Source organism: Coloeus monedula, assembly GCF_965178545.1.
Source record: "Coloeus monedula genome assembly, chromosome: Z".
In the NCBI taxonomy this organism is placed as follows: Eukaryota; Metazoa; Chordata; class Aves; order Passeriformes; family Corvidae; genus Coloeus; species Coloeus monedula.
The window spans coordinates 39,964,649-39,981,182 of NC_138822.1; the positions used below are offsets into that span (position 1 = coordinate 39,964,649).

The 16,534-nt window shown below is 39.2% G+C and overlaps 1 protein-coding gene across 1 annotated transcript in view; it reads left to right on the forward strand.

The window, feature by feature from the left end:
* Positions 1-2,954: 2,954 nt before the first annotated feature.
* The window catches only part of CNTLN (centlein), a gene marked incomplete at both ends in the record, with an annotated part of 190,581 nt that continues 177,001 nt past the window's right edge, over positions 2,955-16,534 (forward strand). Inside the window, 1 exon segment of the mRNA XM_082301670.1 lies at positions 2,955-3,047. Within this exon segment, the coding sequence (XP_082157796.1) occupies positions 2,955-3,047 (93 nt within the window).

Sequence of the window (16,534 nt, forward strand, 5' to 3'; positions counted from 1 at the left end):
ATATTAGGAAAAATTCTTGTGCTGACCTAATTCAAACGCAGTATTATTTAATTTTTAAAAAGTGAAATCCAAACAGAAGATAGTTTTGGAAGAATTTAGCCTAACAGTCTCATGGATTTGATAACTGTAAATGCAAGGGTTCCAAAATACAAAGATTTGGGAGAAATATAATGTACAAAATACGCTGATACAAGTCAATGTCTCCCAATTCACCAAAACATGCCAACTGCACATTTTAAAGTTTCTGAAATATTCTAATACTGTTTGGGTTAATAACTAGAAACTTTGTTATAGAGAATAATCTTATGAAATAGCAGGAAAGCAAATGTGATGATGATTAAATGACACACAAAAATATTATGTCCTTAAAATAAATATCTTGCTATGGGAGAGTGTTACTTTTGTGTTTATTGTGGTAACATGTTGTGTCTACAGAAATACTAAATACACAGATTTCTCTTTTAAGGTTCTAAAGTTGTAGGGAATTGCAGTCTTTTGTTTTGTGTTCTGTCAAGCTTTGAGCCTAGCCCCTGCAATAACTGAATCTTTTCAGCTCAACTTTGAATGACCTTGTACTTGGAAAATGTTTTTAAATCCTGTTTAGTCATTCTAGTTGTTCAGCAGTTAATCTAAGCATATTGTTTTTTAAGTAAGGTTAGCTTCTTGTTGCCCAAGTGTAATAGGGAACAAACGGTCAAGGGGGAATGACAAAAATATTAGGAAACAAATGAAAAGCAAAAAAGACGGTTATTAAAAGGTAGGGCTGTGGAAAAAGTGAAGGCTACATAGAATCATAGTGACGGGATAATTTATGGTAGAAGAGAATTAGGAGATCCTAAAAGCAAAGAAAAAGTTTAAAATGTAAACAAGTTAGAATTGACGTGATGGTCATTATGGTCAAATGAACATTTAATAACACACAAAGATAAATGACAGGAAGTGCAAGATCACAAATGTGAGATGACACAATATACAATGAGTGACGAACTATAAAAATTATAAAGGGTGGTCTAAGGAGAGATGTGGTATTGATCCAATAATTGTTGAATCTCCTTAAATCTCCATATAACTGGACAGAGAAGACTCAAATGCGGTCTCCTACCTTTCTGTTTACATTCATAATTGTGCAGATAATATTAGTAAAAGTCATAGTAAAAACTTTTATTAAAAAACTAGGCAAAAAAATTTTGGCATTGAGTACTGTAGCCACTCTCTTCTTCTGAGAAGGGCCCCTGGACATCGGTGTGATGCAAAATCAACTTTGACAGGCACAGCTATCACCAAGGATGCAGGAATCTTTCTGCTAGGGCCATAGGTGGAAGGATCGGACATTTTAATGTGTGTCCTAATTCACATGGTGTGAAACCTTCTTACTTCTCTGCATGTACACGTACACACTAAGAGTTTTCTTTCTTGTCACAGTGGTACATTAAGGGCAACTTCTCCAAAAACTGTGCAAAAGTTACAATGGAGAGGAAAAGAAAACATACTTCTGTATAAAACAGGTATCATATTTCTGTAGTAAGATAATGACATTGGTGAAATGCAATTTCCAGGCAAAAACATATTCCGACCACATGTTTCAGCTTCTTTATCCATTTTTTTGGGGGAAAGTCTATCCTTTTTATGAGCATCTTGCTTCCCGTGTAGGCTACATGAGGATTTACTTTGGCAATACCATTTAACCCTTTTTTACAAAACCCGGTACTCCACATATCTGGATCTTAAACACAGTACATTTACATAGCACCAGCCAAAATATTTCACATATTTGTAAGGGTTAGATCTTGGAAGCCTTCCTTTGCTGTCAGTTGTAGGCTCTGAAATCCAACTCTGGCAGTGTTAAATCTCAAAATCTACCTGTCTGAGAAACAAGGGTGCTTATGCATCCCAAAACCCTATCAAGACCTAATCTAAAGCCAGATTTTTGACTCTTGTCTTGCCATTGTTATTACTTAATTCAGAGAAAAAAGAAACAAACAAAGAGGAAAAGGCACTCAGGTATGTTGGAGCCTCAGCATCTTGCAGAACACCCAGAAACATCTCATCACCTCATCATGTGCACAAGTGTTTGAAGGGAGGGCGTCAGTGGATGGATCCAGCCCTGCTTGGTGGTGTCAAGCAATAGGACAAGAGGCAGTGGGCAAAACTTGATGCACAGGAAGCTCCACCTGAATATAAGAAGGAATTTTTTTTACTGCGCCGTGAGCGAGCACTGGAACGGGTTGCCCAGATAGGCTGCTGAAGTCCCGCTCACGGGGGATATTCAAGAACGATTGTGTGCAATGCGCTCTGAGATAACCCTGCTTGAGCAGGGAGGTTGGACCAGATGGTCCACTGTGGTCCCTTCCAGCCTGACCCATTCTGTGAGTCTGATCTGTACGGTTCGTATGCAAACATCTACGATCTGAACAGCGGCTGGGGACATCTGCTCCTCCGGCTGAGCAGGGGCAGGGATCCGCTGGGTTCCCAGGCACTTCCAGCATCCCTCGCTCAGCACCTTGGCTGGACAGCAGGTGCTCCTAGCCCTGTTAGAAGAAGGCGGCAGACGTCCCGGGGCCAGGGCAGAAGCCCCCGCAGCTGCGCTCCCGGAGCGCCAGTCCCGGGCATCGGGTCACATCCCGCCGTGCCCGCCCCAGCGCCCGCATGGCGCATGCGCCGCCCCTCGGCTCGGGCGGGCGAATTCAAACGTGCCCCTCGCCCCTTCTCCTCGCCGGGTAGCGGTTGCGCTGTGACGTCATTGCACCGCGTCCTCTCTCTTCCCTGCGGTTTCCGGCGCTCGCCCGCGCGGTGAGTGCGGCGGAAAGTTTTCATTTGTGTGGTTCACGGCGTCTTTTCTCTCCCCTTTCCCCCAGGCGCCGGCGGGCGGGGGTTGCCTGATCCCGCTCTGCCAGGCACGGACCCTCCTCTCCCCTCGCCGTCCTTGCGAGAGGTGCGGCGAGAGGCTTTCGGCGATGGCTTCGGGGGGTGCGGAGGCGGCGGCGCAGCGGGTGACAGAGCTGGAGGAAGAGCTGCGGGCTCTGGCGGAGGAGCTGAGCCGCTGCCAGGTACCTGAGCGCGGGGCGGGGGGCGGCTCGGGGCGGGGCGGGCGCGTCCCGCTTGGGACCGCGGGTTCGCGTCCGCTCCCGGCGGGCAAGGAGGAGGAGCAGGGCCGCGGGCGCCCGACGCCTCCGAGACATGAATTAAATCGGGCTTGAGCCCTTGCCCTGGATGAAACCACCTGTTCTGAGAGCTTTTTCGTTCACCCTCCCAGAAGCCACGGTTGTCTTGAATTGAAATGGCAAAAGTCCCGAGGTGCTGCCTTGTGCAGCTCCGGGGAAAAATGGACAGGCAGAGGGATCTTAGAGAATTGTTAAGACTTGAAGGAAACTCTGGAGGTCATTTAATCTCTTTCCAACCTTGAAGCAGGATCAAATATACCCAAGCTGTTTCTGGGAAGGGAGGGCTTAATGAGGAATTATGGGTGTACTTTCAAAAGTTCCCCGTCTGCCTCTTTACCTGTGGCCTCTCTTCACAGGTACACTTCCTTAATTTTTCCAGTTGGTCATTCATCGCTGACAGTTAGGTGTATTTACTGAAAATATAAAAACGTTGGCAGTGTGAGGTCTTGTGGTAGGAATCAGTGAAAATTCTCTGCCAAACACATGGATTACACCAGAAGTATGTGGCAGAGGGGAAGGTGACACCTAATGCTGTGGGTGCTTTCTCACTTGCTGGTAGCCAAAACAGTATTTTGACATGGGGTGTGGTCTGGTTAAAGCCATGAAGGTCTGGGCTGATGAAGCCACCAGAAGAAAGCATCCATGTTGAAGTTAGTAGAGGTTCCCTGCTCCAAGCAGCATTAGGACATTGCATGGCAGTTGGCATTGGATTCCTGCCGTGGGTAGAATCAAGACTTCTTGAGAAGACATATTGCATAGGAGATCTGTGGGGAGAAGGAGCTGTCAATGGAAATCCTGTTTGGAAAGCTGAACAATGTTAAATACTGTGGGGATGTTTTCAATGTCTTGTGGGAGAAGTTCAGGAAGCTCTCTATAAAGATATAGTTTGCTATTCCTAGTATGCAGATATGCACTATCAGACAAAATTTGGTGGAGGCAGAAGGAAGTCCTGTGCTCTGCTAGTTTGCTAGTTGGACATAAATTCTGTCTTACTAAAACCTAGTAGCATGTAATATTTTTGAAGAGCATTATACATAATAGAAACTTTGAAGTAAACAGTACAAATCTGAATTTCTAATCACTTTGATAACTTGATGTACACAAATTGTAGTTAAGCATCTGATTTAACCTTTAGATTAATTTCAATTGTGTGTGCATTTCTACTTGTTCCTTGATGAACACATTCCACACGTGTTGAACTCAGCAGACAGAAAATATTCTGAAATGTATTTATTTTAAATTTCTTGCATATTATCTTGCCATTCTTGTATTTTTGTCTTTTATCAGATCAGATAGCTTTCTGGGAGGAAAGCAGGCAAAAAAAGAACAGGAAGATAGTTACTGGAGAGATTCTGCAGCAATCTCTCCAGCTCTAGGTAGAATCCAGTATCTACCATCCTTCTAATGACAGGGGATGCATGTCTTCGAGATTTAGTTCAGATTATTAATAAAATATAAAAGAAAGTGAAGAGCAATCTCTAAGCAGAGATTCTCTGAAAGTACTGCAGTGTAGACATCTACATGCTTTACCATTTCACTAATCCACCAATACATTTGACAGGTTTAAGCATGTGTATATTACATAAAGAAGGGGGAAGGCAGATTTAAATAAGTAAAAGAAGTGATAACTTAGGCAGTTAGGCTGCTTTTTCAATATAGCGTTTATCTAAGGCGATTAACCTTGTAAAGAAAGTTTTGTGACGATACTCTGGATTTGAATGAGAACTATACTGGTCTGAATTACTGAATGGACTTCAGTAAGATTCTTCAACTGGTTTAAAAGTCAACTGATAAAATATTTCTAGAAGGTTAATCCATTTTAAGGTCATGTTTCATGTGAAAACGTTGTGCAGAGACAAGCCATTTAAAAGCATAAATATGTATGGGTGATGTTAATGTTGTGTTTTTCTAGCTTCTTCACAGTTGAAATATAAAGTTTTTGCTGCTCAGCTAATTTCTTAAGCATAATTTTGTTTCATCTGCTGAGGTTTACTTAATTTCATTTAGATCTAAGAACTTCTTTTGTTCCTGTGCTGTCTCCTAACATTTGTAGGTCTTGTTAATCAGAGTTGTGAAAGCTTTTATAGAGTGGATGGGGATTCTTTTGATGCCTTTTCCTGGTCTTAAAATCAAGAGTCAAACACGGTTAGAAGGGAAAAAGGGATTTTACCTTGGTATTTATTTTAAGGATCCTTAGGTGCTTCACATGCAAGTGGAATGCACCGAAATGCACACCGCAATGCGCACACAGAATCGATCTGGTATAACATTGTAGGTATTACTAATTAGCAAATCTATCAAAGATTCCCAAATGAGAGGCTCAAGTGAGCCCCCCTCCCCAGGGAACCTTCCCCTGGATGGTTCTATCTCAGTTTACAGAATGTGTTCTGGAGAGGACCTTGGGGTCTGGGGTACACTGATCCCTAACTATGAAACTTCTAAAATGTTTAGTCTCCTATCTGAACAAACAAGTCCAAGAATGGAGGGAAAAAGCACTAAGAATACAGAAGTTGTAAAAAGGTGTAACAGGGGTATAAAAGAAAAGGCAAAAGATCATCATGGCATCACTTCAGAGCATCTATTGCACCCCAGCCTAGAACATATTGCCCAGGACAGTGCCCAGTTAAGTTTTGAGTATGTCCATTCCTGGAGACTGCAATCCCTCAGGACAACCTGTGGAGGTGTATCACAGTAAATGTGTTTCAGTTTCTACTAAGATTTTCCTTGTCCTCTATTCCATGCTTTTGGCTAGGGTTATCTCCTTCACAGACTGCCTTAGCAGGCATTTTAGATAGAAAAGCTATGTAAATGTCTTTAGAAAAGATGTTAGTGACAGGGTGTTAACTTTTCATCCAGCAACTAGATAAAATTGCCCAAGTCCGTTTCCTTTTCCTTAACAGGCTCGTAAACTGTGTTTGCAAAAAAACCTTTCCAGCTGAAATCTAGTTTAATAGTTTAAGGGTGTATCAGAACCAAAGGATTAGTCTTAAGTATCTGTTGGCTTTTGGATATCTTTTTTTTTCCAAAGAAAAAAAGACATTTATTAAATGATTGAGGCTACAGTTTTAATCGGTTCTAAACTGAACAGTTTTAGCAAACAGGTATGTATCCAACATACAGATTTATTAGCATCTGAATAGATTATGTCATGTTTCTCTTCTACACACCTTCTTGGGCTATTATATTCACTGTCACATAAACTGCACTTCTGAAATGAAGTCTTTTCCTGGAATGAGAACCCATTGATATGGGGTCTGTTGGGTAAATACATGAGAGCCTTCTTTGGCTAGTGAAGCTCCTGAGCTTTAGTGGAAGTATTGTGCATGCTAGCTTTGCTCTATTCCAGGCATCTACTTCTGGATGTTGTTTCTTTTATGTTGACAGAATTCTGGAGAACCTGACTCTTCTAGTCATCCAGGATGGTGGCCTTTATGTTCAAAGCAAGATTTTTATTCACATTTATTCTGTTCTTTTAGGGTAGCAATTCCCACAAAGTAAAGGTGCCTACAGAGCCATGTACGGTGTTTTTAATACTTCCTTTTTTTTTTTTTTTTGTTCCTTTCTTTGTTTCTAAAGCTGAGGTTCTACTACTAAGTCTTGACTTCTGCAGCTTAGGTTGGTAGTATTTGATATTTCCTTTAATACTACTCAAACCATTGTAGGAGCATCAATTATAATAAGCAAGATCTTGGAGTAGGGCCTGTTAAAAGTACAGTTTTGGTGCAGTCACTCTGAAAACGGACGTTGACGTATAATTCTGTGGTGGAATTGGCAAAAATGAGAAAGCAAAATTAAGAAAATAGTCCAAAGCTCCCAGATTGTCTACTGAGAAGCCTTGTATAAAGCTAAGGAGGTGTACCTCTATAGTATGCTGTTTGGGGAATATTATGGTTGTGTCTGCAATAAGACATTTTGTAATTATTTTTAATTTCAGTGGCTCATCTTCTTATTTTACTTGAAAATTACTTGAGAAATCAAGTTTTGGTTCCTGAAAACAACTGAAAAGAAAGCAGGAAGTTGTTTTTTATTTTTAAATTTCTTGTTTTCTTTGGCACCTTGTTACATTTCTGTGATGGGCTTGACATTGTTGGAGGGCAGTGGAAAGACAAAGGTCAAATAGTAAGGCATGTCACATCTTGTCTCTGTTGCTTGTGTTAATTGCTGCATTCTATTTCAGGGTTTTATGCTGCTGCCTACCACTTCAAAATTTCAAGATCTTCAGTACCTATGTTCTTATTATTCTCAGGAGTTTTTGTTTTCCCTTGCTGTTGTGTATTTTTGGGGGTGGGGCAGATGGATATGCTGTTTTTGAAAAACATAGTGGCTCCTGGTGTAAGAAATTAGTCTGGTTAGTTTCTTTCTGATTTTTTTTTTGTTTGTGCTTGTTTTGATTTTTACTGGTTTTTGTGTTTTGTTTTTGTTTTTGTTTTTTGTTTTTTTTTGTCACAGGGATAAAATGTTATATCTCTGGAAGCTCATTCTATGGGTGGAGTTTCCGAGCCAAGATCACTTTCTTTAGCTTTATGTGCTTTCTCTTTAGTCCTGTGTATTTCTTTAAACCACCTGTTTGGTCTATAAAGATTCGTAGCATAGTCCTTGGTTGCTGTCCTGCAGGGAAGTCTCTGTGGTGAAAGTTACTTCATTTGATGTAAAATGTGCATTGCTAAATTGATGATTGATGTCCTAGCTCTCAGGCTCTTTCTAGAATAGATACTTTCATGCCTCCCTTTTCTGTAACTGAAAAGATAGGAATAATTCTTTCAGGCATTTTGTGATGGGAAACTACTTTAAATCCTTGATTTGAACAAGACAGTGATTCTGGACTGGGTTTTCCACATCCAAGAGAGTGTCCTATATTGACGGTAATACAAAAAGTTGGAAGAAGCAAGCACATCATCTTCTGGTTTTACTTATGCTATTGGTGGACTCACAAGAAGAGTTTTATTTGTTTAGCTTAATTTTTATTTACCAGCCTAGGATCTCTCTATTTGTTGAAAATGCTGTTTTGATTTCAAACAAATATCTTAACAATTTACCCATTATTCGTTTCAAAAAAAAGCCAAGACACCATCAGTCTTCATTTTGCTTATTGAAGCTCTGATTTCAAAGGTAATATGGCATGTCTTTCTGCTAAAATGATACTGTGTTTTCCTAACTGAGGACTTTTCTAAACTTGTGTTTCTCCCAAAACTGAACTGCTCCTTTGCTTTTTTTTTTTTTTTCCCTGCATAAAAATATGTGTACTATTTTTAGGGAGGTCTTGTTAATGTTATTTTCTGTAACTCATTTGCCTTTTCTGTTAGTGATAGTTATAATCACTGTTAGAAAGTTAAAAATCCTTTTCAGTGTTAGGAATTAAGTACACCATTGCATGGTACTCTGCACAGTTTATAATCTTAGCCCAAAAAGTACAGTCTGTCAACTGCCAGCAGTCTGCAGACCATACTGTTTAGTCAAAGAAACCATACAGTGTATGGTTTTCACTTTACAAATGCAGTTTATCCATTAAAACATAGACAGTTCACCATTAGTCAAAAAGTTAGGAACTGATCAGTAATCTGTTGAAGATTCTGCTGTAGCAGATTCACCAGTAGCATTTTGACACTTTGTCAGAAGATGGTAAATACAAATGGGGAATAAAGAGATCTTCCTGTAGCTGCTGCTGCTTTTGCTTCTCTTTCTTACCAGGGATTGGAAAGAATGTACTATGTATATCTCTAGGCATTTTTGGGTAAGAGAGAATCAAGAAAGATGGCTGCTACTTTGTGGGAAGTGGAGTGGCAGGGATTTCAATTGCTTTTTGCCCTGTTTCATGCTGTGTTTCCTGCTTATTGTGAAGAGCTGTGCATAGGTCCATTTTGATCTTCATGTCCTGTTTTATAATGTGCTTGCAGAAAAAGAACAGTTCTTTGCGGGTAGTGGAACTGTCTTGTTTTGATCACTTTCTGCATCAGGGAGGGTTGTAAAATGTTCTGTTTGCCATCACTAGAACTGATAACAGAAAATATTTCATTAGCTGAAAGAAAGGGCACATTTATTTATTCTGGACCAATTTAATATCCAGGACACTCACTGAAAATAATGTAACCATGATACTCTTGATTTATACGTAGTTTTATCACCCCCCTCCTTTATTTATACATAAACATGAAAAATATATTAACTAACACGTCAAGACTTTGTGTTGCTTCATAATAGATGACTAGATATTGCAGATGCATGTTGATTATACATATTAGAAATATTTTTAATCAATATCTGAGAAGTGTAAGTAACAATAAATAAAAAAACTTCAAAAAACCAGAACACGAGAACATAGTTCTTCCATGGTGCTGTATTTTTATGTCAACTTTGTTCTTACCCATCCAACTTTGTGACCAAAATTGAAATTTTTGTAAACTACCAATTTGAGAATTTGAGTGTGTCAGTATTTCTTGTGGATAAATTGTTGATATCCATACTGTTCTTTCAAAATGGAGAGAAGTGTTTAATCCTTCCGTTCATTAAATGCTAATTTCTTTTATTAGTGATTAAGCCAAGACCACATATTTATTGGTGCCAAGGGATGCCAGCTGTTTAGTGCTTTGGGTGTTTTTTTTGTTATTTTATACACTTACATTTTGCCATAAGGAGTGTAAATCACATGAGTCTGATCAGTACAGGTGTTGTTAATAGAGGCCTTACTCTTTATGTATTATATGTAGAAGTACTGTTGTTGAATAGCTACATTTATTTTCTTCTACTTTTTTTTTACTTCTGACGAATTTTAATTAAATGTAATGAAATTTTTTCATACCTGGCATTCCTTTTGAAAAATAGTGGTTTAGAATATAGAAGTAAAACTGAAGATGAACTAAAAGTGAGATTTTTTAAAAACGTATATTTTTGTGCTTCATAAAGTAGTTACCTATTCATAGTATGTCTGTGTGTGAATATTTCAAATTGCCCCCAGCATGCGAGTGGGAATTCAAAATTTGGTATAGAGATTACAGAGTTACAGAATAGCTTGGGTTGGAAAGACCTTTAAAGATCATCTAGTCCAGCCTCCCTGGCCAGGAATGTCTTTCAGTAGGTCATGTTGCTTAAAACGCTACCCAGTATGTCTTTGAACGCTTCAGTGATGGGGGGATCTGCAATCTTCTTCGGTTGCCACACCACCTTGTTGTCCACATTTTCTTATGTTCAATCTGAATCTATATTTAATCTAAATTTAAATATTTTTAAATTGAAAAGGGTACAGTTTAAAACTGTTGACCCTTCTGTTACTTGAGGCATTGGTAAATTCTGTCTTTCTTACACGCCCTTTAGGTATTGGAAGGCTGCAATCAGGACCCTTGTATGCATTTTCCAGGCAGCACAAACCCAACTCTTGCATCCTGTTTTCACAGGAAGGGTGTTCCACACCTCTGACCAGTTTTGTGGCCCAACTATGGACCTGTGCTGATGTGGCCATGTCTTTCTCATGCTGAGGTCCATAGAGCAGGACACAGCACTCCAGGCGGGGTCTCACAGAAGCAGACTAGAGAGGGAGAATTGTCTGACCTGGTGGGCCTAGGATACAGTTAGCTTTCTGGTCTCCAAGTGCATGCTCACGTTCAGCATTTTGTCCAGCAGTTCATGCAGCTCCTTTTCCACAGGACTCCATCAACTCATCCCACAGTCTGTATTGATACTGGGCTTTGCCCAACCCAGGTGCAAGACCTTGCACTTTGCCTTGTTTCAGCTTTGAGATTTGCAAGCCTGTTGTGGTGGCTGGTTGGCCTGTGGTACAGAGGACAAAGAGTTCTTGTAAGTCCCTAGTACCGAAAGAACCTCCTCCAGTTAGGGTGACCACAAAGGCTTCTCCCAGGATGCATTGTTCTGTTATGTTAATCTACCCCAGTTCTGTTCCCTTGGTTGGCTCGTGAGCCTCTCCGACCCCTCTATACCTTATAGTTCCCCTGTCCCCGGAAGTTCTCCACTCCCTGTTTCCCCCATTGGCCCTTGCCCCTCACCACTCCTCCAGAGCTTTCCCATTGGCTTCTTTGTCCTAGTCCCGCCTTTGTACCACCCCTGTGCCCCCAGCCCCCCGTACTTAAAATTAGACGCTCTACTGTTCTCGGTCTTTGCCTCTAAACCCCTTTCCAGTGTCGAAGTAATGAACTGCTCCTGTGGAAGTTTGTGCAAAGACCCTTCCTGCCTCTTTGCCATTGACCCATATTACTGGAGCTATCCGTGCGTTTGTGCACGTACACGTGTGTGTGTAGCCGATCCTGCTGAGCGGCTTCGCTTTGGAAATGCCTTTTAGAGATCGCTACACCTCGCGCTCCGGCACAGAAGCTGCAGAGCTCGAGAGAGCGGCGGTGCCTGTCAGTGTCACTCCCTCTGGATGGCATCCCTTCCTACTGGTTTAGAAACTGCACTGCTCAGCTTGGTATTGTTTATATAATGAATATGTAGTTAGGAATATATTAAACAGTACTGGTCTCAGTATAAACACCACTTATGATTGGTTTCCATATGGACACAGAGCTGTACACTGTAACCTTCTGGACAGGGACATCCAGCCCAATTGTTACTTGTCTTGTAGTCCATCCATCAAGCCCATTAGCTCTCCAATGAAATGGCAAGAATGTTGTGGGGGACTGTATCAAAGGCTTTACGGAAGTGTAGGTAGGTGACATCTGTAGCACTTCATTTATCTGCTGATGTAATCACTCCATTTATAGGACCATTAGGTTATCAGGCATGGTTTGCTCTTGGTGAAGTATGTTGTCTGTCTCTAAGCACTTTCTTGTCATCCATGCAACTTGTCATAGCATTCATCATGATTTTACTGGGCAGCATGGTAATGCTTACAGATTGGTGGTTCCCATGATCCTTTTTACCCTTTTTAAAAAAGACATGAAACTCCCTTTTCTCCAGTCACTGGGGACTTTGTCCAACTGCCATAAGATAGACATGAGTGCAAAAAAATACCTATTATGGGAGCAACAAACCATTGCTATTGTCAGTAAAGGAAGTTGCATTTTATGTGCAGAGATGTAGGCTTTTGTAATTTTCCCAAATGCACGGAGGAAGCCTCTAGAACACACTTTAATGTCTATGTTTACCATGTAGTTACAGATTCAGCATAGAGGAGAGTGACTGACTGTAGCTGGTCTAGCTTTTCCATCTAACTATTTTGGTTTGAGAAGGAGATACGCTATTCTTGAGTGTCTTCCGATAGTCTTCTTGTGCTTTGCTGTTATTAAGAGTGCACTGTTTCAACTATTTGAAGTTTAGCTTATGACTTAAAAGATATGCAGATATTCTCCTATTTGTCCACAGTTTTACAGGATTTGGAAAGTATTACAATGTCATTTCAGATGCACTTGACATAATGGACCCAAATCCCACTTGGTTAGTCATGGTAATTCAGAGTGAATATACCCAAATGTACGCATATGGTTATATTGTCTGTAAAATAAAATTATTTGTGCGTTCCTGTATTCTTGAATGCATTGAAAGTCACAAGTGCATTATGATTATATTAATTCAGAGTATTACATTTAAACAAAACTAACTCTTAAGAGCTGTGCTGAAGCTTTTAAATTATCCTGTGCTCTCAGGTAAGTGATGGAATTGTTACAGTAACTCTCAGACTTGTAGTGCTTACAGAAAGCAGTTATGTGACTTAGAAAATTCATGTCCTATCCAATTCTGTGCATCTCCCATCTAAATTACTTCTATGACTGCGGTTAGTTTTAATTGAAGTAGTTTAGAAAGTTATAGCTTGAAATGAAAGCTGGCAGAACACTTATCTTATCCTTGGTCTAGAAAGGGATTAAAAGAAAGCTTTTGATTTCTCACATTTTCTCCTTTTTGAAAAGATTTCCTGCATTCATTAAGTGCCGCATCTACAATGCTGAGTACTCACAAAAAAGCAACTGTTGGTAGAAGGCTGTTTTAGTGAATGAAGAGAAGCAGAGCATCCTGTATGCTCCCTGAAGAGGAAGGTAATTTACTTTTTGCTATTCAGTGAGGGTGGCATTGTGTGTGATAGGTCCAGGTCTATCTAGTAAGTTCTTTCTACCAGTGAATGGATGTTTATTTTTGTCCCTGCCTCCTGTGATGCTACTGATTTGCCTTTGGTGATGTTAATTCTTTGACTATGCCATCATCAGGAGATACTTTGTATTTCTTGTCCATTGATGCCACAATAAGTTGATTATTTGTGTCAATTAAGAATATGTAATAAAATTATTCCGTTAAGTGCATTGCTGTCTTTTTGTTACACTGATGGACAAATCTGAGAGTATGATGATTAAATTGTGTAATGACAGCATCTTTTAGTATAAGTTGGGTGGTATTTTTGGTTAGACCACTTCTAGGGCATTGACATCGTAACAGTGACAACACTATGTTATTTTTATGGTACCTGTTTGTGTTCAACTGAGGAGTGAGTAAGAATTCTGTTTCTAAAGGAGTGTGTGTGTATGTATGTTTACACACAAGTGTAAGTAAAGCGGTATACGACATTTTTCCTTTTTTAAATCAGATGTATACTTGTTGCCAGAACTCCCAATAGAGACAAAGTAACAGGAATTTTTTTGAATAGAAAATTATGCTTGGAATATACATGAAACTTTTTCTTTTTTACTATAATACATGTTGATTGTATATCACTTATGCTGCAACATTAAGGAATTGAGGGGATGGGGGGAAAGTACTCTTGGTTGCTGATGACATCTGTTAAAAAAAGCAGTCAGTCTGGTTGAGCCACCTACATCCCTCTTCCAAATTTCTACATGGTAATTAAATGTTAACAGTGCAATACTGTGTGTGACTTCTGTGAACTTGAAAAATAACACAGTATTATTTTAAGAGCCTGGTGTGTCTAAGGTTCTAAGTTTTCTTGTGAGTTACCAATCCATCTTCTGGTGACTTTGTAGGTGTTTGAAAAGCACAGCACCTCAAAGATAGATTCTCTAAAAAGTAAGAATATTTTTTGTTGTGACCACTCAGCAGGACTGGGTTGTAAAGAGGATACCACTTATTTAGGAATGTAATATGTGACTGGAAAACACAAAGAAACACTGGCACAGCAGGGTCAAGAAGGTCTGAACTGACAGTGTGCAGCAGTGTAAGTTTAAAAGTTTCTTGTGAGACATCAAGAGGGAAGCAAGTCTGTCACTTGCATGTGAAGTGTATAAGTCAGCTTGATGAAAGGCTTAGCTGTTTAGTTGGAAGTGCACTAACCTATCCCAGAAGTTAGGGGATCCCAAAACAATCCATAGTAAAAATTTTCTTGGAGGGCTTTCAGTGCTTATACCAGCCAAGTTATCTTGTGCATTCCCCCCTCACACCCCATGCTATGTAGTATTTTGATTCCCGTACAAATTTTTCCAACCTGACAATCATGTGTTTTGAAGTACTCAATTCATAACACAGAAAATTTTTAGTATGTAATTATTATAGAGTTCTTACTGAAAATTAACAGTAAACCAATAGCTCCCTCTGTCCTCCCAACTGTTTTATTTTCCCACTTGGGGATATAGACTGATTAAAGAACTAAAATAAGAGTTTGTGTCCTTTATTTTTGTAGAGATGATTGGAGAGGTGGGGGTGGAGAAGAGGTTGTTTGGATTGGCTTTGAAGAGGTTGGGGTTTGTGTTTTGTCATTTTTCTGCCCTGGGGGTATTCTCTCCCAGATTTGAGAAGATGACTAATAATAAGTGAATAATAAACTGTAATGCTGCAAAGATTTAAGATATGATAGGAACACTTAACAGTAGTTAATATACTTAGAAATTAATATAGTGAAACATCAAAAGAGTACTGATTTCAAATTGCAGGTAACTGAGATGCTTGATGTATGAATTTATGTTGAAGAGGGGAAGTTTTTCAGTTTATCCTTGTTCTCAACACAGTGCATGATATACATCTAAACAAAAAACTAAACTTACTTGTAAATTTAATACCCAAACTGTTACGAATCTATAGTTTCTGTGAGATAAAAAAAGAAAAGAGATACTGCCTATGCTTTTGATACTTGTTTCACTGCTAGTTTATAAGTTTTACTTTAGCAATTCAGTATCATTACTTTAAAAAAAAGATGCCAGCTAATTCTCCTTGATAAAGCAGTATAAAAATATTCAAAAGATTCTATGGTTTTAAGTTTCCATTAGACAGCTGCAGTATTGATAAAGTTTTAGGTACTTTTGATATCAAATAGCCAGTGAAATATTTATGCTTGGAGTTCCCTTCCAAAAGGAAAATAAAATGTTTTAAATAAGGATATTTGTCTTTCCCTGTTTGTAAGTCAGAGGCATTCTTCGTTTTGTCATTTCTGCTGATGTTTTATAAATTCACAGGTCCACTTGGAAACAAGTACTCATGCTGTAGCTAGTTATACCATGTAACGCTTGTTAATGGCTTATCTTTTGTCGGTGCTTCTGAGCTTGCTGCTGTAGAAATCAGTAAGAAAAAAATCCAGCTTATTTGCAAAGAACACTTTCAAAGCTTAAGGTAGTCTGCATTTCTGTTTGTCTTTCGGTATGATGAACTACAGTCACTTTCACTGTAGGCTGAGGGGAAAAAGGTCACTTTTCAGGGAATACACAATGTCCTCTTTTCTTTTTTCAGAGTATTTTAGCTCTGGCATGCAAACTTGATTGCAGGGTGAGCATCTTTATCTGACATTAGAAATGTTGTAAGTAATGAGTAATTTTTGCTAGCTTTCAAATGACATCTGTATTTTACCTTTATGTAAGATCTCAGCTGTTCAAGGTATACTCTTGCTGACCTCTTGAGCTGTTAACGTGCACTTGAGTAGGCTGAATGTTCTTCGGGTGAGCTGAAGATTGATACATCCCAGGCCTTGACAGCTGCAGTGTTTTTCTGTGCCAACTTCAGTCTGTCTAAGCCGTCTTTTTTCCATAGAAATTGTTTGGCTCCCAGGACCATTCAGGGAAGAGATTTACCAAGTCCATGAATTCTGCCAAGAGCTTAAAAAGACTTTTTGTCTTTAAACTGTAATAATTTTTAACTAATACTCATTCCATTATACAAAATGCTTAATTAATCATATTACTTAGATTTAAATGAAATAACTATTAAAATGTTAGGCATGTTAAAGGTAAGAAAGTCACATATGATGACTCAAAATTCCTTGACTAATTTCTTAGTAATATTCTGTTGTCATAATGAAAATTTTTGTACATTTCTGTGTAAACTTTTTTTTTTGTGAAGTAAAGTTTTCTTATTTTTACTGCAGATGAAGTTGTGGTTTTTTGTCTTTTAAGTTGGGTTTTTTTCTTTACTGGTTGGTATCATATTTTTAAAGATGCATTTACGTCCTTATTCTTTTGGCAGAAGCACACTTAGGCGGGACATTGCTTAGTTTTGTGTGC